General features: G+C 38.9%; 1 protein-coding gene across 2 annotated transcripts in view; it reads right to left on the minus strand.

The window, feature by feature from the left end:
- Positions 1–27,218, minus strand: part of GLS (glutaminase) — a 100,004-nt gene that overhangs the window by 53,819 nt on the left and 18,967 nt on the right. For both annotated transcript variants that reach the window (XM_025191134.1, XM_025191135.1), the window contains exons 4-9: positions 23,476–23,605; positions 22,382–22,461; positions 20,948–21,111; positions 11,027–11,085; positions 2,437–2,469; positions 2,129–2,187 (exon numbers count right to left, since the gene is read on the minus strand). In XM_025191134.1, the coding sequence (XP_025046919.1) occupies positions 2,129–2,187; positions 2,437–2,469; positions 11,027–11,085; positions 20,948–21,111; positions 22,382–22,461; positions 23,476–23,605 (525 nt within the window). The remainder of the gene's footprint in view (positions 1–2,128; positions 2,188–2,436; positions 2,470–11,026; positions 11,086–20,947; positions 21,112–22,381; positions 22,462–23,475; positions 23,606–27,218) is intronic.

The raw sequence follows: 27,218 nt of genomic DNA on the forward strand, positions 1-27,218 counted from the left end.
TCTGTTATGTGAACTTGTACTGCTCAGACGAAAAACAATGCACTTAATTTGACTTCCATTAAATATTATCAACATACATTCTTCGGTGGCTATTCATTTTCTGCCACAAAGCCTGGTTAACCAGAAGGGTGAACAAATTAAAACAAAATACATCCGTGGAACACTCTCTCTTTAAAGGAACACAACCAAGAAGGGACAATGATGCTGACCCTGATGGACAGAACTTCTCTAATGCCAGCCAGCTATTTGGTCTGTGGCCCTTGTGCAATTAAAAGTTTTATTTTGGAGGGGTGAGGGGAGGGGGGGAATCTCAGTTGTACTGATAGTTCTATGTACATCTCAGTAGCATTAAGAGATCCAATAAAGGCTGTTTGTTTGGGTCAGTCATGACTAGCAGTGGTGCTCAAACTTGTGGCCCCATGTAACAGAATTGGGCCCTGAATGCCCAAAGGGGCATGTTATCTGACCCACAGGGTTCCCCAATGGTCTAGAAATTTGGTGGCAGGGGAGCAGGGCCACCACTTGCCTGCCACCAAATTTTTAGATGCATCTGATTTTAAATTACAGCTTCCGGTGAACAAGCCAAAAGGAAACCAGGTTACCATGACAAAGCACCAAACCAGAATTTTAGGCTTTAAAAATCAGGTTACTGAAGTGACAAACCTGTCCTGAAAAATGAAGTATAATGTTGCTGAAAGGGGTACAAGTGGGTGCATCTACCATGCAATCAATGTGATAAAACAGACTCCAAAACAGTTTGAGCTGAAGTGAACTGCATCCAGGGGCAGCTTCCACATGTGCACCCCAAAGGGCAGCAATTTGAGCCATGGCAGAGCTGGCCCCTGACTGGCTGGGCTGACCAGGCACAACTTATGCACCCCCAGCCAGCATCTACACGTTTCAGTGAACATGTAGACTCTGACGGTTTATTGTGTAGCTAATTAAACTACTCCACAGAAAAGCACAGGTGCAGAATGTCTCACTGGGTGCATCTACAAAGTCAAGTCTGAAAGCCCGCCCCCAAATAACCACTAATCAAGAAGGACAAAAAGGCGCCGGGGGTGGGGGCGCACATGAGAATTAGTCCACTTGTAGGCCTCAAAAACCCTCTGGCTGCTAGGGAGATAGAAGGATTTCTGCCAGGTAGTGTACTGTTTGACAGAAACCCTGTTCCCATCAGCCCCTTACTAACACTTGAGGAGCTCAAAGCTTCACATCTCTCTTTAGCTGCTGAAAAGAAGTAGCAGTTCTGTTTTTCCTCTCTTCTCTTAGTAGAGCTTCCTGAGAGCTGAAGGTAGAACAAGGATATGTTCATTACAATTACTCTTCTTTAGTACCATTCTTCTCTGCTTGAACGAAAAAGCTTAGAACCTGCCTCTAGTGCAGCTCAATGATTTCCAACAGGTAAGAGACATGATTCTGGATTGTGTCACTACTGTCCAAGGGGTTGGAACAGCAACAATAAAAAGAACTGGCCATCCATTATTTAGCAAAACTATGAACAACTGCAGAGGCACTCTCTCTCCCTCGAGACTTAGAAAGATGTTACTCTGCTTTACATTTGATTTGTGAAAACAGGTAACCCTTGAAGCCAAAGGACTGTGTCATCTTTTTTGTGAAATCCAAGATTTAATTCGACAGAATTTGATGGTCTATGGCAGATGGATTTTTCAACTCCTTGTAAAGGTTTAATCTAATTCAACTAATATTTTTCTCCTTTGACAGAAGACAGAAATAGTTTCCTTTTTAAAAACAGCCAAAAGTCTAAATATTAAGGTGAAGAACTAAATGGTAATACCTGAATAATAGCTAAATACAATACTATTTTTACTGTTCGCCAACACTGTATACAGGGGATACGCAGGCTGACTTAAGTAGGATAGACGATTTTGAGACAGGTTTTTAACACGGCAGCAAGTTGTTTCAGCATGCTACTGGCTGCCATACAGGCATATCCAATGATGAACATACAACTGAATTTAACCTTTTAAGTACTGAAGTAATACCTTAAGATATTAAAGGGTGAAATTCTCCTTTCACTGAGGTAAAATTGGGCAGTGCCATGACTTCAATAAGGTGAGGATTAGACATTTCCACAAAAACTCATAAACAAAACAAAGACACTCACGTGGCATTACTGAATCCAACATATTCATTACCAGCCATTTTATTCATAAACTGCATCACCTATGAGAAAAAGCACCCCAATATTGAATAAAAAGATTTGATAAAAAGTATAAATATGGACTATTATTTTCAGATTCATAACTAAACTAGTTCAGGGCACAAAGTGTGAAAATACTCAAAGTATTCTGTATCAGGAAACTTAATGCTTACATGACTGAAATTTCACATACAATCTGAAAGCAAAAAGATCCGTGTCCAACATGAGATTGTCCATCATGAAATCTAAATATGAAAACGATGCTTACTTACATAGTCAAATTTTTCTGCATTACTTACTCCTTGCTGAAAGGAAAAAAAAATAATTTACAAGAATTGTTAATGCATACAAATTTAAATAGTTAGAAGTTCACTTAAGATGATTAGTTTTTTAATTGCGTATAACTTTAATAAAGACTTACAGGTATCAAGCTACTTAAGTATAAGTTACTATAATCATTTGATATATTAATATAGTATGAAATTAAATTACATAGAGTAAACCATTTAAATAAAGGGTCCAACTAGATCTTTTATCAAATACCTCTATGTTAAGAATAGATTCAAGCAGTAATCAAGGTATGCTTTATTTTAAGTGTTCTCTATTCAATACTCCATATTTACAATTAATAGTATATAGGAATATACGTCAAACATGCAAACTAATTGTGATCAATGTTATCACAATGAACACAGCATTAACTTTTTATAAACTTGTAACCTAAAGATCTTATTTTGTTCTAAACAAAGGAAAAGCGATGCTCCCAAGACTAAACATTGTTTCTAGTAACTCTTCACACTATGAATTTAATTCAGGTGGAAGACTTAAAATAAAGTATTACCTTTACTATAAAATAACTGCATTTAATTTAAGATTTCTGAGTTAAGGTAAATACTCTACACCCAACCCATGTAAACCTGATTAATCGGGTTAGCAAAATAGGTATTATTTAACAGCTAACTCAACTATGATTTTAGAATCTTAAAACATCCAGTCACAACATATTCAAAACACAATGCAGTTTTGCTAATAACACAAAAAAGGGAGGCACCTACATTCTATTTCACCAGTTCTCTTGTTTAAATTAGTTCTTGGGTATCTGGTTTTTAGAATGTGGTCTTAAAATCTGGTAGCTGCCCATGAAAGACTTACTGGTTCTCCCTCTCAATTTATGATAACTTATCTGCCACAAACTCCCTTCAGGGAGGGGGTTGGGGGCCCTGGGGAGGGGTGGAACATAAGCAAAAACCAAAACCTAAAAAATCCCAAAAAAATAAATACATATTTTACTTTGTCTTGTAAAACAGCCAAGCAGCTTCGTTTTCAGAGGATGTTTATAGAACAATGGGTTGAAAGTCACCAATATTAATTGACATTATATAAGGCTAATGTAAAATACATATACAATTTTTTTGTTTTATAAGTAAATTTAGTATTGAAGATAGTCTATCTATATGTTAGACAACATTTTTTATTATTACCTCGAACAGTTCAAGAGCCATTACTCACACTATAATTAGTATAGGAAAAAAAACTGAAGCTTTGTATGTACCAGCATTTTACTTAATGAAATGCATAAAGCCAGTCTCATTTCCCACTCTACAAGTGGATTAGGGTGCTGCAGATAATCTGTGAAGCCCCACGCATCAGCTCATCTACAAAAGGATGTGCAGTCATACACGTACGATCACTAGCTGAAAGGAATACCACACTGCTGTGTCAAAATTACACGCAAAGGGTTACCTTACAATTATTAAATAAGAGCTAAATAATACTCTCACTCTTTAAGCCAATGATCTCTATCAAGATAATCTGTAATAATAGGTATGCTTAAAAAAAAAAAAAAAAAAAAAAAAAAAAAAACCCCATCTTAATTTTCTAAAAAATTTTTTTCCTCATGCTACATTTCATCAAAATGTTCTTGTATAATATACCAAAATACAAGCCTTAAAAATGTACCTCCAAGTCTGTTCAATGAAAAAATAATTAAAAGAAGAAATTACCAACTTCATTGAACTGTTGCAGTTGTCAAAATATTCCATAGATCCTAATGCTGTAAAATATGTAACAACATTTAAACCACAAAAACCTTTTCAAGCTTTTAAATGCACAATGAACATCTCTTTGGGAAAGTGGGTCAGCATTAGTTATGGGATGCTGCATTGATAATTGTATGGTTAGACACTTAAAATAAACTGAAACAAGTTATGCTGCTTCTGTTAAAAAAGAAAGGAGGAAGGGATCATGCTTTGTGCAAAAAGACAAACACATAATAGTTTGGACTTTTTTTGCCCAATTGAAAAAATTCCTTGCATGGTAATAAACTGATCTCACTAACAATATATAAAGCTCCGTAGACAAGAGTGAGATTCATAATTAATAAATTAAAGCTATATTTTTTCATATCAATATTTTAAAAATATGTTTATTTTATCTTTTAAAAGCTCCATCTGGATTTGCATGCTTAGAGAAGACAACGATCACTTTTCCAGAGCATCTTGTGTACACTCACTCAAGCATGTTGACCAGGTGGTACTTTCAGGCCCAGGTCCTGCATACACTTTCATACATTCTTAACTTTGAGCACAACAGTAATGCCACTGAAGCTAACAAGGCTACTTGAGTGCTTAAAGCATGTACCAAGTGACTGCAGGATCAAGAGCATACCATGAGTTCAATACAATACATAATAGAAAGAAAGAAAAAATGTTTACTTCCACATGCATCAATAACTACAATTATTCATCACTATAGTTTTCCTGTTTTATTTCTACAAATGAATGAGGCAGACCACAAACCTTCCAAAAACAAAAGTCACACAGGCATCACACATTTTACGATTAAAGTTTAAGTATTTAAAAAGAAAAAGGCCTAACATTGACCTCATGGAAATTTTGAAGATCTTTTTTCATAACAATTTTGAAAAATATGAAGGATAGAGAAACTTTTGCACTCTAAATTTTATTTGACCTAAATTTTACTCGGTTATTCAGTTGGAGGGGAGGGGGGAAGAAAAGAGGGGAAGGAACAGACAGTGGATTAAATGTGTTTGTATAAGAAAGTTACACAAAAAAATACATCTGTCTACAACGTTAAAAAGAAATATTCCATGCATTCAAACATTAACAAAAATATACTAAATATATATTTATATGTATATATACACACTAGCATGCATACAGTAAGTGTGTATATTTGTGTGTGTGTGTGTACACACACACACACACACACACACACACACGAATAAAAAATTCTAAATGAACATAAAAAGTGTCAAATATTAAGACTGAAACAGCTTAATAAGAAAGAAATTCAAAGCTGTGACACGGCTCTTAACTCAAGCATTTTTATTTAAACACATAAAAGCACAATGAGAGTTTCAGCTGTCAATCTTAACTGAATTTCTTGACTTGTCAATTTGTCAGGACCTATGGAGTTTCTCAGCTTTCTGTATTACACTGTGTTGAGAAATATATATAATATTTTTATTTAAGGGAATGTCTTCCTACTAGATATTGCTTTATTTTGGCAAAATGCAAAGTATATGAATATACATGTCAATATATTTGATATAGCTGGAGAGATTTTTAATACTTACCAAAGCATGCAATAATAAATCCAGATAAAACTCATCTGAAAAGGACTACATTCAGCCACTTTTCATTAATATTTCAATTCTACATGGTAATATATATATATGTTTGTCAAATCACTCTTTTAAACTACTTCAATTTCTTTCTTTGAAAAAACCTGAAACAGTTAAAATGTTTGTAGCATAATGCAACATAATATAATTTTATTAATATCTTAATAGAAATGCATTTTGGGGGAGATGCTGTATGCAAAGTTTAGGCACAGCGTTAGAATTCAGTTTCCAATCCCCCTAAAAATATACAATTCTGACATTATTTTAAGCACAGGAACATAATTTCTGTATTTTACATAAATTTGACTCTTATTGGCTTTAATCTACCTTTCTGTACTTACACGCTCTGTTTTGTTAATCTGTGCATGTTCTGTAAGAACTGGTGTCTTAGCTGTTTAGCATACCATTTTCACCTCTGAAATACTTGGGAGCACAATGTCATAGACAACATTTAACCCACCAAGAACAATATTACCATTCTTCAAATTCTATGCAGGAACTAGGCTTGTGCCTTCAAAGTAAAAAAACTTGAATATGTGATTATAGAACACTTTATATAATTTGAAATGCATATTAGGAAGGAGAAACTATGTACCACAGAGCATATTCTGACAATTAATTTAATATTACCAGCAAGTAAATTCAATTAAATTAAAATATAAGGCAAAGTCAAAATAATTTGAATGGATATGTCAAAAACCTGAGATTAAAGAAGATACCTGAACTCTAGAAGGGAAGCAACTTTCTTAAGTACAAGCAAAGGCCCAAATACAACAGGAGACACTTCTTAAATTGCCCTGTTGTTACATGTTTTGAAACAGATATGCATCTATTTACATGCCAAACTACCAGGAGGGATAATTGGAGTAAATAGCTTAGATGAATTTAGAAAAAGGTGTGTGTGTACTTGCTATAATTATACTATTACATATACCAGAACAAAAGAGCCTTTCTTGTCAAGTGATATGCAGATAACCATCTACGCTTCATACATTTTTATAAACCTAAAAAGTTGTATCCTGACAATACACTGGACCCTGGCACAGTTAGCTTTCTCTCTCTCCCCCTACCCTTACCATTTTTGATAATTATTCTATTACTACAAAAAAATACTATGAGATATACTTTTTGTTGGCTGACACTATTTCAAATGAGATGTGTATCTGGAGCATCTTAACATCACCTCTCTTTCAGCAAATTTGTTAGTGATTCATATAGGTTGCTATTTCCATCCATATCTCCATTTTTGTGCTGTACGGGACTTTTTGCAAGGATTTTCAACTGAGCTTATACCACAGTATCTAGCTGCCCCATACCAACTTATCTACATAAAGGAATGGATTCCATTGTCTCTCTCTTCTGCCTTCCATGACTGTAGAGAAGTGCCTAGTACAGACAGTTCAGTTTCTCCTGGGAATGACACTGCTCTCCCAGGAGAAGCCATGAGAGATGTTCAGGCTTGTTCCCCCAGAGTAAAAATGGCCACTCCAGGAGAAAAATAACCCGGGAACAACCAGGGTTAAAATCACTCCCAGGAGAGTTTCTGTACATACTGCAGGTTCTTCTTGGAGTACAGAACTGGTCTCGTTTTCACATTTTGGACATTTCTAAGTCCTTTCAGTTTCTTAGGCCCCTGCTACACATTGCATACATTATGCAATTAACTGGCTAATTGCACAATAAATTAGACTGGCCACATGTGGAAAGTAAGACAAGGCACACATGCAAAGTAATTATCACATGATAAAAGTGACTATTCAGCTACACAAAGAGCCAACCAGCTATAAATTTAGTGCTAAAATTGTATAACAATTCTATAGCTGGTTTCCAATTTCCATTGCCCTTTAATGTGGATGTGTAGCAGGACCCTTACCAACAATTTATCTTGCAACATACCTTAGCAATGGTAAGATTTTGCATTGGTATTTTCTCCCCTGGCAATTACTTCTGTAGGTGTCCCCCTCTACCCACTTCCACTGGCCCCTCAGAACATTTCTCTTCAGCTCTCTGAATTTTATGCAGCATATTACCCAAAGTAGTACAGATGTCTTGATGGCTCACGAACAGAGACATAGTTACTGATGTATCTACATGCTGACATATCAGGAGGTTTGAAGAGGAGGTGCATGGCCTTACATGGGCAATAGAACCATATCAAATAACTGACAAGATTATCTATACTAGGGTTAATAAGTATTTTCCCCAAGAATAAACAACTGGTGATCTGCAGAAAGAACAAAGCGTTCCACAGTGCTAGATCTCCTTGGTTTGATCTGTTGCACTGCACTGAAGACAGTTAGAATGATAAACAATATTTTCCTATTATCACTTTTCTACATAAGCAATTGTTATAATAGCCCTGTATAATTATACATAATATTACATGGTTGAGAATAGTGGGGAAGCAGCTGCACAATCATAAGCGAGAGAGATAAGGTCCATAGGAATGTTTTAATTAATATCTAGTTCATCAACATAAAAGTTTTAGAATCCCTGTGGTGAAGCATTTCAATTGGAAGCTACATGTTTTAAGCCTAAGAGAAAACAATTTGGGGTGTAAGTACAGTTAGAAAGAATAGAGCCCTGAGTGAAGACATCAAATTTTAGATGCATCATTACCACTGGTACACACCAGCTCAGGTGTCATGTAAGCCTGTGTATTACAAGTCAGTCTCTCTCAGTAAGCCATGCAAATGTAGAGTTAACAAATCCACTGACAATATTAAATGAATGGCAAAAATAACAGAACCACCATATAGTAGGTTCAGTGCTAAGATGCATACACATAATTCCAACTATAGCAAGAGCTGGGCAGGTAATTTCCAAGGACAGAGTTTTTCATTTAAAATATTAAAACACTTATGTCAGCAACAACTCATACAGAGTAAATGGATTCACTCTGAGGTACCGACCCATAAGTATGACAGATCCTAATTGCAGTTATACGTAAGAATCAAGACAAAAACCCTCTGTTTCCAGTTGCATACAATCTGTTGTACTCTATTTAAAAGGTGTTGTTTTTATTTTCCAAAAAATTAAGCAGATGAAATGAAAGGAGCCTCTAAGTAATGGTTGCTCCAAAAAGGTAAAAATATGGTCTGAATTCTTAACAGCAAAAGCCTTACCATGCTTCTTGAAAAGCTGACATTACTAAAAAGTAGATTATAAAATATGTATTTAAATCGTCCTAAGTATTTTCTTAAGCACATTTAATTGCTAGATTCCAAAAGGTCATATGGTATGAGCAACTATCTTGAATACTAACAGAACAAATGCATCAAAACAGAGGGCAGTATACGGTTTTAATTTAGCAATGTTTTACATCTTATTTGTAGATTATTTCAAAACTTAGCTTGTCAGTGTTTTATCTAAGTTTTCTACATAATTCATGTGTAAACTTATCATTTTTATAGTCTGCAATTTATCTGGACAAAATACCTAAAAATACTATGCCTGCTAATCCTAAAAATAGCTTCCCCCCATATAATATTTCTAGTTTTAGTCATTCAAATGATAATAGCATCTTAGTGGAAGCAATACATGAAATGGTCTAGATACTGTCACTCTGAAAACAAATAATGAAGTGAGTGTGGTATGTGTCTACCAGACGAGCAGTTACTACATGCAAAAAACTCAGTGCAATGGAATACTGTCCATAAAAACATTACATCCAGAAACCCCCCCAAACAGAAACCTTTGAATGAATGTCACAGTGGCATGCAATAAAACTAAATTTGCTTTATCTATGCAACTACAACATTTTATCAAGAACTCTACATTGGTGCCTTCTACAATAGTTACACCCTTGTGTTTATGCCACAGACCAGGAACCAGGAGAGCATTCTACAGCAGGACTGACATTTCAACAATTCAGACAAATGGGTTACTAGTTCAGATTTTAAAATTCACTGTTGTCAAAGTGAATTTCAATGCTCAGTCAATCTTTAAAAAAATTAAATGTGAATAAATTTACCTGTCATACTTAAGGCCATTTTCTTTCACCTACAGCTATTAAAGATAAATGTCTTTAGGCAGAAGTTCTTACACCTTCATTAAATATAAAATAGCAGAAAATCATGATCTAAGAATCCTTCATAACTAACAATTTGGGAACAGAAACTAAATAGTATGCTAAAAGCTAAATGTATTTTAAAACATTAAAAAGGAAGTTTTTCCAAGCACAATGCTTTATTTTCATCGTTTTAAATTTTTTCATATCAGAACTACAGGGGATTGAAATATTTATAAATTCAGTCAGTTCTAGATAGGGTTCTACAATTACAAAACTAGATTTAACTGCAGAATTTAAAGTAAAAGGTAGGGTACATATTGTGGTGAGGTAACATACACTAATATCACAAAACCCACTTGATTTACAACTTTTAAAATACTCATGCACAACCATACTAATGGCAAAATCCTTTTTTTTCCCAAAACATAAGCATGTATTTATACAGAAACATGCATTAAGGGTGCTACAGCCAGCATGTAATCTAAGGTTTATTCAAAATGTACATAGTTGTTAGTTCCCACAAAACACTCATTAATTAATTTCATGTTTCATATCCAGATTAAGACTAAAAGGTGATTTAGCTGCACAACAGATTAATTGTGGGCAAGTTTAATATTAAAGGAATGCATGGGAAGTTAGTTGTGCATCTCTTGCCTTTATAAATCAAGTTATAACACATTCTGATTTCATCTAAAGCAATTAAAAAAAAGAAAAGAATTTTTCCCTTGTAATTCTGTGATGGATAGAATACTTAAGTTTGGCAGCACACGTATAAGTCCTATTCACAAGGTGAGAGATTTAGTGAATAACTGAGGATGTACTCAGCCTTTGATGATAAGTAAAAGGCATTGCTTGTGAGACAACCATGACAAATGATTTCTCAGTGAGAGGAAAAAACATAAATAAAAGATCTCATTTATGTTTCTGGTTTACCCAGCATAAAAGATACTAAGTGGATGGGTAAATAAAGAAAATAAAACTCCAAGAATGAAAAAGTCAGCATTTTAGCTGCATGACACTTTCTTTCTTTCTGAAACTATTAACAGGATGTGTTAAGTGTATCAAAATATTACAACTCATCTTCATTCCAGATTTCATTTCTCTACATACATTAAAACACAGCAGCCTATGTAAATGCTGCACAAGATAAGTCTTCTGTATGCTACTGCAATATTCAGAGCAAAACTAAATGTGAATTTTTTACCTTGATTAAGGAAGTGACCACAATTGCTCCAGCATTCACCATAGGATTGTGAGGTCTGTCTGAAAAATAATTTTTCAATTATTTGTAAATCCTTACGGCTGAAGTATACAGATGCTGTAAACAAAACCAGCTAATATGTATCCAATTAAAAAAAAAAAAAAAAAAAAAAAAAAAAAAAAAAAAAAAAAACCAAACAAACAAACAACATTTATGCACTTGAACCTACGGTATTTATAAACTTAAATTACCTTTCATCAGTGTGACAATTTTCTGTAGTGAAGCATTCTAAAGCCTATAGAACATCTTGCCCTAATATTATTTATCAACCAAAAACTGTAAAATTCAAACACAGTAAATTTGACTTTTCTTCTTCAATTTCTCTGAAGTTTACATAGGGCCCCACGATTCAGGAAAAAGTAACGTGTGGTTGAAAAATATCATCCCCTCAATAGTTTGAATAATTTTTGGTGCAAAGTTATCCTGTCCTGCTAATTTAAGTATTTCACAGTGGTAAGGAATGGTAGATGATAGTAAGGGTATAACATACATCAAACTGATTTTTTTCCAAATACACAAGTCTCTATTAACTGACAGTTTCACCATTCTAGCTGCCATATTTACTCAAACCCAAAACAAGCTGTTGTGTCCCTGTCCCCTCCCCCCACATTCAACATGGCGGGGGGAAAGAAAGAAACCTCATCTTAGATTTGGTAAAAGTCCAGGCAGGCGGCTACTTTGGCTCCAGCTCCATTCTTGCTCTGGCCCCGGCACAGGCGGAGATTGCATGTTATGGGGTGGGAGGAGTGCAAGAAAAATAATGTGTTGTGGCCCAAAAGGGAGCAGGAGTAAGATCTTAAGATTGCCACATGATGCCACACAATTCACAATACTGCTGGGTGTGCAAACACAAACACGAGATTCGCAAAATAAACCTAGAGATTTCAAATAAAAATCCATAGCGTCAACAACAATCTGACCTGCTGCAGTCTTGCTGAATTCTTTGCAACACAAGAATTGTTCTATTATTTTTTCCAAAGACAAAGATGAGTGAAAGCTAAGAGCTAGTATTTTCTGAGGGAGACCAAGTCTAACAAGGTTGAGAACCACTACTTTAAAAGGGGTTTTTTTGAAAACCTGTTCAATATTTTTAAGCTCTCTCAGTGCATGAATTTTCAATTAAAAGAAAATACTGATTAGGAGCTTTGAGTTTGCACACAGGATGCCTGCCTGGATTTGGAGAGTATCCAAAGCCCTAGACCAGTGGTTCTCAACCTACTTGCCATAGTGGGCCACACTTGCAGCTCTCAATGTGTTATGTGGGCTACACCCCACAGCTGAGGAGTCCCCAGCTGCCAGAGCTACAGGACCAGGGCCAGGAGCCACCTGCTCCCGCTTACCCCCCAGTAGTGCCCAAGCCTGAGCTGCCACCTGCAGGAGGCGGCAATTGCTGCAGCCAGAGTAGAGTAAGCGTGGAGCCCAGTTCTCTCCCCCTATCCCCTGCAGGTGGCACAGCCAAAGCAAAGCCCATGGTGCATGGGCAGATCCAGGCAGGACCTGAAGCTGGCAAGGCTTGGTGCCACTGCTGGGAGCCCCACGCTAGCTATCCCAGTCATGGTGAGGTGCCCCCTGCCCACCCTGCAGCAGTGGTGGCACAGAGTTGTGCCCCCCACTGCTGCCAGATGGGCAGAGGGTGCCTTACCATGGGGGCATGGCTGGCATGGGGCTCCCAGGAGCAGCAATGAAGCTTCCCACCCCACTCTGCCACGGAGGCCTCCCAGGGGGAAGGGAGCTGGGCAGGGAGCCCTGAGCCAGCAGCAGGCAGCCCACATCAGAACCTAAATCTGGGGGGCACGTGCCCCCCCCCCACGCCTCCCACCCCAGGGGTGCACAGAGCAGCAGGGAGTTGTCCCCCCAGCCCCCACTGTTGCCCAGATGAGCCGCCTGTGGCTACAGTCCCACTCCCTGCCGTGCCCTGCAGCCACACATTCCCTCCCCAGCCCTGGACCCCACATGCGACCCCAGGCCCTGCCTCTGCCCTCCCCTACTCTACTCCCTCCCTCATCATGGGGAGCTCAATCTGCCCCCGCCTCCCCCCTCCCCCCACACAGACTTACCTGGAGGAATCTGCAGGAGCTCCTCTCCTTTTTGCCTGGCTACCATGTGCATATGTACACACACAGACATGCACATCGCACACCCTGCCTCTGATCACCCTCCTCCTGCTCCAGCTGGAACTCTGCCAGCCTGCAAGGGGAAACTTGCTATTTGCCATGTTTTTCTCCCTGACTAAAACTGTGGGAGGCAATCTTTTTTTTTTTTTTTTTTTTTTTTTTTTTTTTAAACAGGATGTCACATGGGCTGCAGCAGTGTGCTTATTGGGCTGCATGAGGCAATAGACCACTGCCCTACACAAATGGGCCTGGGAAGGAGAATACTTGCCCAGTGGTAGACTTGATGACTGCATTCTGCTCAGTGAAATTTTGAAACTTGACTATTGGACTTTGCCCAATTGAATTTGGAACTGATTTAACCTTGAGAATTTTTTTTAAGTCTGTACTATATATATGTGTGTGTGTGTGTGTGTGTGTGTGTGTGTGTGTGTGTGTGTATGTATGTGCCAACATGCTGCTCAAAAGTGTACTTATGGAGTACCTGTGCTAAAACTTGCAGCAGTTTCAAAAAGAGGTAACATGCATCAATTCTGGACAAACTAAGTGTGCGGCTGCAACATGCAAGCTACTATAGCCATGTTTAATTTCAGTGTTATTGTTTTCAATTTTGGTCCTCATTTCTAAGTGTTCAGGGAGAGCAGGGTCTGATGCAAACTATACATAAGTGCAAAGTGTAAGTGTGCCATATGTAAGTAGGTACAAGAGTGCTGCTTAAAAATGTGTTTATGCAGTACCTGTACTAAAATTTGCAAGAGTTTCAAAAAAGGTCAAATGCATCAGTTCTGTATGAACTAATTCTGTGGGCACTACATGCAAATTATTCCAGGTATGTCAGTAACTTGTGAAAGCACCCTTAATCAACTTCATAATTGGCTTCCATTATCAAGTACCTGCTGCTTTGACAGCAGTTTAATGATAGACAATGAATTTAAGACAAGGGACTTTTTCCCCCGGGCTGATTTGGGGGACAAAAACTTGTTTTGCATTCGAGTAAATATGGGAAAGGGGCCACTCTTCCATGCCTTCTGCTCAACTACTGCATATTCATAATAAGTGCTTTAGCAAATTCCCATAAAGTTACTCCATACACAAGTTTAATCTTTTGCCGCCTCAGCTCAAATTACATTATTTTTCTCTGCCAATTTTTTCTGCTCACTTGGTTAGCCTGATGTCCTAGTTGTGTCGACTCCCTAGCTATTTGGCTTGCTATCTCCAAGCATAAAAAGAAAAGGTTGTCATTGCATACAATATGTATTTTAAGTCATCATGTCAAATGTCAGGTTTATAACAAGATGTCAAGTAGGGCATACTAAGCCCTTGTATGGGTGCTAAAAGAAAACCGAAGCAAATGCAAGCTTTTCTGCCTACCAAGGACTGATCACAGGCACCTCTTTAATTCAGAAGCAGTACAGGTGATATCAGCACTCTTGGAAACATGGGTGAGAAATATGGCCCTGCCTACCTGCTCCCACTCTACACTTTGCCAAGCCCATAAATGGCATGGAGGAGGCATCCTGTCCTTTGAGTTGTTCTCAGCTTCTGCCTTATACATGCTTGAGACTCCCCTCCCCCTAATGGAAAACACCCCTGAAATTGTTTCATCACCCTCATCTCAGAGTTTGACAAATAGATACACTAGAGATGGCCATCATCTGTCTAAGTTACAAACCAACAGCAAATGAAGCTGCAGAGCAGGATGACTTTCCACATGGGCTGTACCAGCCATGCCAAGGCCCTAGCCTAGGTACATATCAGGGCATGGTCAAATATACATCTAGAGTGGTTGCAGAAGGGGATGGGGAACAGCTGCTTCACACTCCACAGCTCTTATACATGCAAAAGCTGGGACCCATAAAAGATGTAACATTATCCAAGGTCCAGGTTTGGAGCAGTTTTGCAACATTTGTAATGCTTCCAACTTACACAGATAACCGTTACAGCGTAACAACTGCTGCAAGCCCCAGAGCAACAGTTTCCCCCTCCCCTTTTGAAACCATTCCAAGTGTGGATTGTCCATGTCCTCCAACAGCTGGTGCTACCAGTTTCATTGCTACTTACACTGGAGGCATAGAGCCATGTGCTGCAACCACACCGTCAGCTATAATACAGACTTACGCTAAGACTAAATACAGACAGTCAAAAAGCCTGAGGCTGAACTGATTCAGTCTTTACAGGTTAATTGAAGCTGAGAAGCAAGTGAACAGACATTCACTTTTGATACAGGAAATGCAGCCACAAGCCTGCAGTGGCTCAGGCCAGAAACTGGGAAGGGCCTAGAGCACACCTCCCAGCCTGCTAGCCACTGCCAAAGAAGGGACTGAAGCTCCAAGACTTTTCCCCACACCCTGCTCAAGCAGAGGGGGTGTGGCCAGGCCCCAGCCCCGGGCTAGTACGCTGAGCTAGCAAAGGGAGAAGGCACCAGGGACAGGTGTGTGGTGGAAGCCAGGGAGACATAAGCCCAGGTGGAAGCGGGGAGGGGTGTTTCTGGAGACTTAAGCCCCTTGACATTGTTTGGCCTGTCCATGTTTCCCTGCCAGGCTGTCTTCTTGGGGAGAGGGCCACATCCTAGCCCAGGGTGCTGAGGTAGGGGGGGTTTAAACTCCCCCCAGCCACAGACTCCAATATAGGTCTGGGGGGGAGCCCCTGCCAAGCTTCTACCCCTGCTTCCCTCTAAAGGGGGAGAAAGGACAGCCTTCAGCCAAGATTTCTCCCTCGCTCCAGCGGAGAGGGTGGCATAGCCACTGGGGCTTAAGCCTTCTCCCTGGCCCCATACCCCAGCTGGGGTTAGCTTGGGGGCAGGGGCAGCCTCCCAGGCTTCCCCCTGCCCTCCACCCCTTGCCCTCCCCTCAACTCCAGCAGCAAGTAGGGAATAGCCTGTCAGGGGCTGCTGCACCCCTGCCATGCAGACCCCAGCTGGGGTCCCATGCCGGTGGGAGAGGGATTTCCCTTCCTACCCTTGGCCTGAGCCTGCTGGCCCATGCCCCCGTCCCCTTCACTCCAGCAGGGAAAAGTCTGGTAGGGGCTGCTTGCCCCCCTCCCCCACAGCAGACCCAGCTGCAGTCCTCAGCCAGGTTTCTCACCCCCACCCCCTTGTCAGTCAGCCCTCACTGCTCCACCTAGGGAGCAGAGGGGCAGGGCCAACCCTGTTCTCTGGAGCAGGCAACACAGCACAGCCCAACCCAGGGCTGCAAAGCATCCTGGGATGCTGGGGGACTGTGATTTAACTTGAACCAGGAAGGGGTCTGGGACAGAAGTTTCATGAACTGGTTTGACCTAAATCAGGTAAGTATGATACTACCTTCAGCCACTTTTCATTCCATCCAGGAAGAGCACACACCAACTGCTGCAGCTTCCTTAGCCTGACGAAGGGTTTTTGAACCCGAATGCTTGCTCAATAACTATTCTCCAACCGTTTGGGTTGGTCTAAAAAAAGATATCAAATTCACCCAAGGAACCTTGTCTGCTTATATCCTTAGACCAACACGGCTACAACCTAAACCCCTACCTTCAACCAGGTTTATCTTAAACTAGTTTCTGCCAATTTTAAACTAGTTTATGTGCACTGAACTTCTGTACTGTTACAGATTTAAACCAGTTTCTGATCATTTAAACCCATTTATGTGTAACTTCTATCTCTAGCCCAAAAGGTCAGGGCCTAGCCCTAACTCTCATCCTAGACAAAACTTTCTGTAATGTCCTTACTACATATTCATTCAAGTATAAATATAGATATAATTAACAGATAAAGACTTCAGTTCACTAAAGTATAGATATCTGTTTCAATGTGAATGTACTTAGCAGCAGAACAAAAAGGAAACCAAAATTCTCATCAACACATGCATTTAGTAACAGTGTTTTAAGAAAAAAAATAATGTCTCATTTTCCCTGCACCACAATTTGTTTACAAACAATAGGAATAATGCCCACTTTTGTTAATCAATTTAAAAATCAATTGATGAAAAATATTCTATCAATACAAAAAAAAAAAAATATTTTGTAAAACATAGCAAAACCACCTTTTATAGTATGTAGTACAATAAGAAAAGCCAAACCACCCAGCCAATTGTGGTTAATTGGAGAATACAGACCTGTTTTAGCTTTTTTAATATTAAAAAAAAAGTGTTCTTTACAACATCTTTTCTTATAAGTCTTCTCACATCATTAGACTCAAGATCTGAATATTACTATAAAGAAACATTATCACAAAAACTGAATCTATACCAAGCATATTGATATTATCATGCATAGTAATTAAATTGATAAACACAATTGTCGCGGAGCACTTGGGTGCTCTGCTCCTTTGAAGAGTGGAAACTGCTAGGGAAAGCAGTGAGTGGCGAGACCCAGCTGCTGGTTACCAGGGCAACCAGAGTGAGCTAGTGACCCACAACTGCCAGCAGTCAGCTGACTAGAAGGGGCAGGGCCTGGCTTACATATAAACCCGAGAGCAACCAAAGGGGAGAGGCCTGACTGCAGGTACAGCCTCTGATACTGGTGAGGGATGGAGCACCCCTGGGCTGGCTTGACTGAAGTTATAGCCGGGCGGCTTCAATTTATGTTATAGCCCAGGGGCTTGTGTTTTGTTTGCTGTTTAACACCGGTGGCTTGGGTGAAGCTATCAGGCGATGGAGGAGGCCTCATAGGGGACCCACAGCAGTGTGGGGACCCCAGAGCCAGAGAAGGCGCAGCACTTTGCAGGGCTGCGGAAAGCCCAGGTGCCAGCAAAGGCGCAGTGCAAGATAGGGCTGCGGAGAGCCCAGGGAGGACCAGGGGGCCAAATTCTAACAAGGCCCAGACCGAACAACGTCAGTTCCATCTGCAAGGCTTGGGGCATGGTAAAGGGGTGGTTGGAGCCACGCATAGCCCATAAGGCTATGGTGCCCCGAGACACCCATTGCAGAACGGGACCAACAAGGGGTCCAGGAGCCCATGGGGTCAGAGCATATAGCAAAACCATGTCCAAGATGATGTAAAGGTAGCCTCCCTATTATATACTTACCATCAAAGACGTGGCGGGCGAGAATCGAGGGTGCCCACTGGACCAAGTTGTCATGGTAAGGGGGCCTTGGGGAGATCATGGCCATCCCACAGGACCCCGTGCCATGACACAATAGATGCATCTTAATTCTAAAATTTAGGGCCAAAACTTATTATTTTCTAAATCATAAAAACAGATACATATTGGAAGAAGCAGCATTTAATTAACTGCACTTAAAATACTGCATGTTATACCATACATACTTTTTTTTTTTTTAAACTTATGAAAACCCAAAAGTATACAAGCATGAGATGCAGGATGGACAGAAGTCAATTTTGGAATAGTTCCTTAAATTCAGAAAGCTACTTAAAGGGGTATCCCATAATTCTGCAAAGCTATAAAACAAGAAGTTTCTATCACTAAAAAAAGGAAACTCCCAGCTCCCTAAAACAGACAAAGCACAGCTCTGAGCCACTGAAAATGCCCAGATACTTTCATAATTAACTTTTTTTACTAGGAAAAAAAAAGTTATCTTTGATAATTTTTTGCATGTTTGAAAAAGTTTCATATTTTCTCTGTTCTTCTTGGCATTACAAATACAGACACAAATACGAAAAAAATCCAATTCCAATAAAACTAAATTTAAAAAATAAACAAATAAAAATGCTTATTTAACTTTAAATGCAGTGCTAATGATCAGTTTTCATATAGCTTTAAGTCAGTACAATCTCCCTTTTTTATTTTATATATACATCTATAATATCATGTTATATATGTATTAACATGTGTAGCACCTATAAGTACATTACTATGTTCACAGAGAGAGCAATGTACGACCTCCATTTAGAACTGATCGTTTTGCTTACAAAAGATCCAAATGGGTACAGGATAATCTACTGCACCGAAGATCACATATCTTGGGTTAAATTGAAGTTAAACATTAAACCAAAAACCTACTCTCTTGGTATAACTAACACAGTGATTCTCAACCAAGGTGCTGCAGTGCCCTTCGGTCCCTTGAGATACTCACTCTCAAGGGTGCCAAGCAATGTTAGCACCTTTAGGTGTTCAGACATGATTCAGAACATAAACCCAGAGATTTCAGGTAGGTATCTGTAGTGTTAAAACCATTCTGACTTGTTGTGGTCTATGTTCTTCACAACAGAATAATTGCTCTATTATTTTTCTGTACATAAAATAAGTAAAAACTAAGGAGCTGGCATGTTCTAAGAGGTGCCTTGAGGTCTTAAAAGGTTGAGGATCACTGAACTATGGTATATATAGCAGAAGATGGAGTAGGATGGCATCTTATAGGCTAACTTAGTCTATGTTAATATACAAAAAGCTGCTTTTTAGTAATATTCCGACTTCTTAGACTAGACACTTTAAGGCAAGAACCAGTCTCATTCTTGTGTTCATTTGGCATCTAACATTTGTAGACACAAGCAGAAACAAAAGAAACAGATCATATATAGCTGGAAACTGTTCCCATTTTTAAGTGAGGAAAAAAAACATGGTCATATTTCACCTTCCATTTTTCATTGAGGAAAAAATGGTGAAATATGAGCATCTAATAACGAAATAGAATGCAGAAATATATTGCCAAGATTTAATTTTTAATTTTATAAGCAAGTTTCAGGGAGATGATTTGTAATGAATATGCCTTTCAAGTGTATTTTTTTTTTTTTTTAATTTTGGTATGAAAAAGATAAAAATGAAGTATTTTTCTCAATAAAAGCATCATATCTCCAAGCCAAATTCTATTAAATATTGATTACAGTACCATGACAACAGAAATGCTGTCAGCTCTCTTACTGGGCAACAGCCACTAGAAGTATTTGTGTTGAAGAAATAAATTCAGCATTTCTTCCAAGGCTACATGAGTCATTCCTTTTAGACTGTAGTCTCCTGTTTTATAAGCAACACTTTCATTCACAGGCACCATTGTAAGATGCAGAAGCAGCAGTCTAAATATTGTATAGAAATTATTCCTGAAGTATTTTGTAGAAAACAACTTTGTTTTGACCATTTGTTCTGAATCAGCAACTTGGCTTTTTCAGCATGGGTTAATGTGTGCAAAGACATTCTCAGTATCCTCTTTACTATCTAGTAACTAAAGTGAACTGAGAAAGCAATTTATAAATAGAGCGTAGAATATAAGATGGTAAGCACAGTTCCAATCACAAAAATATTTTGCAGAACTTACTGCAGAACTGTGGCAAGAATTTCAGTTTCATAATTGTTCACAGCTGGAAGAGACCTTACAGATCATCGGGTCTAGATCCCCTGCACATTGGCAAGAGACTGCTGGGATCAAATGATCCCAGCAAGATGGGCGTCAAGATGTTTTTTGACAACTGCCTGGGTGGTTAACTGTACCACCTCTGGGGGAAGCCTGTTCCAAACCCTCCCAACTATTTGTTCCAGTGAATAAATACAATTTCATGACAACTTTTTGCAAAAATGTCTGGTGCAAATATTTCTAAAATTAAACATAGGTACCTTAAGGAAAAAAAAACAAAACACTTCATTTTAAAAATGAATGAAGCATCTGTCTACTGTGGCAATATGGCAAAATCAAGTAAATGATAAACAAAAGAGGAGCAAACTGCAGAGGAAAATATTTTCAGAGTTTCTAACCAATAATAAAACTAGGCAAAAATGTTATATTAAATGTTAAGAACTGAAAATAAATGTTAGAAACATAAATGAGATCTCTCACTTTAAAATATTCTTAATTCAAAAGGAGGATTTCCATTAAATAATACTTACCATCTTCATTCAGGAATAGCTTGTTGAATCTTAATCCACTAGGCTCTTTACCAACATATCTGTGTACATACTCTGTGCCAAGGTCATTAACAGAAATAGCGTATTTCAAAGGCTTTACACAGGACTGAAGACAAAACGGAACTTTAGTATCTCCAACAGAATGCCTGGTAGAGAAAAAGATGAAAATATTTAGGATCATCGATTTCCTTCTTGAGAACTTGCAATTTTACATGCTCCACTAATTTCTTTATCACACTAATAGGGAAGCTGGTATTATACATATTATTAAATCAGGGTTTTTTTTAAAAGAGCAAAAAACCTTATGCTTTGAACCTTGTAAAGGCAATAATAAAAACTCAAAGGCTGGTCATGCAAGTGAGAAAAAGGAAGTAACTGACTAGTCAAAAGTCTGGAGATTACTCTGCACCAGTGTCGCATTCTCCAAACAGGAATTCCTGCTCAAGGTATTTCATTACAACCCAAAGGGATAAAGGTATTTGTAATGAGAGAATTCAAGAAGCCCAACATGACTTTTGAGCTTCAAGGACTGCGAAGGATTAGGTATTGAAATTTACATTTCAAAAGCATCTCTGTGTAACATCTGTTCTTTAGTGAAATAATGAAACACAATGCTTTGGAAACATATTTATTTAGTTTGTTTTAATATCTAATTCATAATGCAAAGTGCAAAACTGACTATGAATTCAATTAGACCAGCAAAAACAGAATAAGTTTACTTCAATGTTGAGTTACAAGACGGCCAAGTTGTCTGTCAGTTAAGTTTTAAGGTATTACTTACAATTATCTGCAAGAGATTTATGTAAAAAAAAAAGTCTAAAAAAGTACATAGAATCACTTTGAGGCTATTAATAGTATAATGCCTTCCGTTATTACATTCTGTGACTTTTTTAACAAAGGAAAATGACAGCCGAAGAAAGAGTAAGCTTTTGTTTACATTTAAAGGGTCTTGCAACAAGGAAAAGAAAAGCTCAAACCTTATACTGGTATATCACTATGCTAATATGGAAGGTTATGTAGTATTTTCATTTTCAATGCTTACCACAAGAAGTGGCATATGACAGAACCGAGGCAGACAAGGTTCTTTGGGTAAATCTGATATTTGTTATTAGACCAACTAAAATACTTGGAAACATACTTCTTTGCAAGTTTTTGGGTACAAACACCCTTCTTCAGGCATAGGAAGTGCACCTTTGCGGAATAAACAGTACTATCAGGGATCCTGTGTTGCCAAATATTAAAAGGCAAAGCTCGGACAAGTGTCATCAGGCATACACAAATCTGTTTCCATTGACCAGGAAATACCAACAAAATTTCTTCACTGACCCATAAGACATCATTACAGTTAGAGAGGGACTCTGTCACTATAGCTTAGAGTCATTCAAAGAGTGAAACCGTAAATGGTTAAAAACATACCTTTGTCCATCCACTGTACAAAGTGACACACCCCATAAATCAGGACTGAACTTTGCCAGTTGTGGAATATAGTCAGCAACCTACCCAAGACATGAGATAAAATGAAAGAGAAACATTTTGAGCAACATGATTAACTAAGTCAGTTCTAGCATAGCACTTATTTTCATTAAGTTCATGTGGAATGGAATGACTAAACTATTCTACCAGCAATCCAAAACCTTCCTACAAATATAGCGGAAAGCATTTCTTATCACAATTTAAATTTCAGCTTGTTCCAGAAGAAATTAATGTTCCAATATTTATAACCGTTCAGGGTTTTCAAATGATGCATGTAATTAACTTCACAAAGTTTTCAAAGAATCTTTTATAACACAAAATTAATGAAAGCAAGAATTAATGCAGTGATTTAATAGAATTATTGTATTGGCAATAATGTGTTAAGATTCCCTTCACATTCCTCTGTCTCTCACAGGCTGTCTTTACTTGACATGTTAACCAAGCATTAGAAGTCTCTTGCAGATGAGCTCTCATCAGCCATATTATACAAAAAAAATCCTTTAATTTTTTGCATGTGCCAAGCATACATGCACAAACTATTACCTCACCAAATAAATGATCCAATTACGCTTATACAGTTACAGATATAATTTGGCTCAGAAGACTTCAGAAGCAAGCCAAGTTTGCTAACATTAGGAAGCTACTCCAATTAGAGAAAAAAAAAAAAAAAAAAAAAAAGGAATTTGGTTAATTTCCAAAAACTTTAAGAGTTCAGCAAGGTTTTTCTGAACAGTGAAAATATATCAAAGCATTGGACAATGCACACACAATGCATACTAGTTAATTTAAATTGAAGCATGGAAATGAAGAAAACTCAAGAACTCAAAAAAAAAAAAATCACTTTACAACATAGTTCAGGTCTGTTCCCGCTTCCAAAACGTTGTTTTTAAAAATACATGAAAGGAAAAAAAAAAAAAAAAAATCTGATTCTACTTATAACTGTGGCTCTTCTGAGGCTGGGAAATTTTATGAAAGTGAACCTCCTCCCACCTCTCCACAAACCAAAGGGCACCTGCCCTTTAAGAAAATAAAAGTACCTTTCCTCCAGATTGTTTCTTAGCGCTTTCATACAATTCATCGATATGTGAAGTAAATGACATAAAATCTGGTATGACAAACTTTCGCCTGAATGCTTGAGTAAGCAACACAATATTGCTTTGTACACACCTATGGAACACAAGAAAATGGTTGTATTAGTAAATATGCAAGAAGTCTAATTTGTCAGAGAAACAGAAGCGATAATACTCCAGGCCTTGTCCATAAGTACTGAATGGTATTGTGCGTGTGAGTCTGGCTAGACAATCAGACAACTTTTATGTTTTGTGCCTACAAGAATAATTCTTTATTAGAAAGTCTTCTAGTCCACAACAGAGGTGGGGAAACCTTAAATATATGGTTACAGTAGTCACACTTTACAGTTTTATGATTTAATGGATTTAGGCTTTTACTTGTTTCACAGTTGTAGAGGCACACTGCATTTCACGTTACCTGTGGCCACCTGTATCCCTGTTTAGGGGTGCCTAAGTTCCAATGGTTGCCCCTTGCTCAAAGCCCCATTTCTAACTGGCTCGTACCATGAACTGCATGAGAGCTGCAGAAAATATCAGGGAAGAGGATAAGATGAGCACTCCCTCACCCTCTATTCTAAACAGTAGAAGTTTGGATATAACAATGCTTAAACTGGAGATTAGAGAACAGTTGGTAGCTCTTGAAAAACAACTCTGCACCAAGTTGCCACCAGGCCAGGAGTGCCTCTCCTAGAATCAGACCCTCTAGTACACTGCTTTTCAAGCTTTTTACATTTGCGGACCCCTAAAAAATTTTTAATGAAGATGCAGACCCCTTTGGAAATTCTGAGTGGAGGTGTGGACCCCTGTGAACTTTAAGTGGAGGTATTCACATACTTTTGAGTAATCTTTCCCAGACCTCTCAGATATAGTCTGCAGACCCCCAGGGGTCCGCGGAACACAGGTTGAAAACCATTGCTCTAATAAGTTCGAGGAGATTCCAAGCAAGGTGTGAAGGCCAGTAGCTGTATTGTTTGATGTGGTAGTTGGATACGGGAAAAATTAAAAAAAAAAAAATTAAAATAAAAAATTGAAAGCAACAAAGGAGACAAAGTAAAAAACTACTGAGGTACAGACCAAGGAAAGGAAAAAAATATTGGCGGGGTGGGGGGCAGAAATCAAAAGACAAGAAAACAGAGGAGTAATTATTAAAGGCAAGGATTTTTTGTGATATATCTTTTACTGGACTTTGATGAACTACGCTGTGTAGTTGGAAAAATTGTTGAATAAGCTTTCAGACATAAAGGTTTCTTCAAGAGATCTGTGATTCTAGGGGACACCTGAAGAAGGATACTTTTATGATGCACGTACTTTCAAATATAAAACATCCTCCTTCACATTGCTGGTTCAACAAGGAAAAAGATCACAGACACCCCATCCCACTCATACATTTCCTGGACCATCAATGCAACAACACTTCACCCCTACTATAACCCAGGCACAGCATGAGGAGATGCATACGGAAGCAGAACAGGAAGATATTTACACCAGTGAGGTTCAACCCAAAAACCTTTAGAAATCTGGCAATATATAGCCAGATATTCAAACTCATATTTAAACATTGTGTAATTTGCTTAATTTTTGAGGTATTTGCACACAGTGAAAGTTTACATAATGGAAACTAAAACGTAAGAGTATGTTGCAAAGGACATGGCATTCTTTTGGTGGGCTCCTGGGTCACTCTAGAACAGGGGTGGGCAATTATTTCAACTAGAGTGACTCTTACCGAGTTTTGGCAAGCTGTTGGGGGCCACATGGGTAGCCCTGCCCCTTGACATGTGCCTCACCCCCTGGTCATCATCTTGGGACTGGAAGTCCTGCCCCTCCCCCCACTCCCCATGCCTGACCTTTGCCACCAGAAGTCCCTCCCCTTGCCCCCAGAAGTATACCTTTCAGCAAGGGGGTTTGCCACCTCAGAACCAGAAAAATACCAAATGATATTCTAAAAATCAAATATCTACTATAACATTCATCAATTTGATTTAAAAAAATGTTTGTCCTGATTTACGTGCATTTGTGTAGTGTACATAGAGGTGATTGTATAATAGCTTACAATGAAGTCTTATTCTTGTATATTGTAGGGGGTTGTGGAGGGTATGGATGGGAGGGTATGGTTTTATGGGGAGTTGTGGGAGTGTGTGGGGGGAGAGCTGCGGCATGTGTGGTGGGAGAGTGACTGGGGTGTGCATGTATGGCAGTGCAAGGCGGGGGGGGGCGGGGGACTTACCCTATGAACACACACACACACCCACACCCCTTCCTCATTGTCCACAGCCCCTGACACTTCCCTGTTTCCTACCCCACCTCCCCCCGCTGGTTGCTCTGGCACCATTTGGTTCCCAGCTGCACGGCCAAGACAGCAGGACGCAGCAGAAGCCGGCCCAACCTATCCAGCACTGTACAGAGCCAGCTGAGAATTGCAGGGGCTGGCCAAACTGGCTCCTGCCGAGCCCTGTGGTCCCAGCAATGCAGCCAGGAACCACGTCGTGTGGAAGTGGCTGGTAGGTGGCAGGGGAGTGGGGCGGGGCTGGGCAGGCCTTGCTACTGCAGCTGCTGAGTCCTGCTGTTGGCTCCCCCTGGGTCCTGCTGCTGTTAGTGCCTTTTCATCTTTGACAGGCAGCCAGGGGTAATTAATAATTATTTTTCTAAATTTTGTAGGGGCTCTGCAGGCTGGAGAGAATGGCCTGGCGGGGAGCATTTCAGCCTGCAGGCAGTATTTTGGCTGTCCCTGCTCTAGAGGAATCTGAAACCTTCACTGTTTCTAACTTCAGGGATGTAAAGTGAGATATATATGAGCTGAAGTTCTGAGGAAGCACAAGGTCAATGGGGAATGCCCCAGTATGATATGTGCATTAAAAGATTATATTAGGTTCTCAAAAAAAACCAAAAAACCAGATTGTAAAACTAATGCAGACACCATTATCTCCTGCTCCCATTAATAGTCCTTTCTTACTTTCCTTGCAAAGTCATATTCACAGGAAGAATCATTTTCATTCGTAAAGGTTCCCTCCTGTCTACAGTTGATTCAACTGTTTCTCCCTCCATAAAAGAATCTGTTCATTCCAACATTCTAACAGGTATCCAATGCACTTAGACAATGCCAGACTCTGTACTGACCATTCCCATACTGCTGCACAAAAGCTCACAATCAAGCAAAATGGAGGAGACAGCTATGCCTCATGAACATCTCTGAATCTCCCATCAGCTTATGATACTATTTTTAAACCAGCATAAGAAGAATACATTCCATGATGTATAATTCAGCAGAAAACAGCAGCCCCCTGCTTCATCAAGTAATATGCCCATAAAAGTATAAATAGTACCTCAGGACTGATTTGGGCGAGTCCTAATCAGGGAGTTCAGGCAAGGTATTGTAAAAAGTGAAGACCCTGAAGAAGCCTATACCCACCAAGGTCTCCAGATGCTGGACAAGAAAAGATAAGCCTGACTACAGAAGGCAAGAACACTGACGGATTATAAAGGGTTAGGGACAGGGTGGATAAAAATAAATTATTATTGTTTAAAAAAAAAAAAAAAAAAATCTGATTTAAAATAAATAAAATACTAAAATCTCTCATTTAAAAAATAACAGTTACAACTAAATCTACACTTACAGTCCCATAAAAATGAATTAATGGCTCTGTTACACTCATACACCTCGAGTTACCTACCAATCAAACATGGGCATTCATTTCAGTTTTTCATCTCATGAA

This window comes from Alligator sinensis, unplaced genomic scaffold (assembly GCF_000455745.1).
Source record: "Alligator sinensis unplaced genomic scaffold, ASM45574v1 scaffold351_1, whole genome shotgun sequence".
In the NCBI taxonomy this organism is placed as follows: Eukaryota; Metazoa; Chordata; order Crocodylia; family Alligatoridae; genus Alligator; species Alligator sinensis.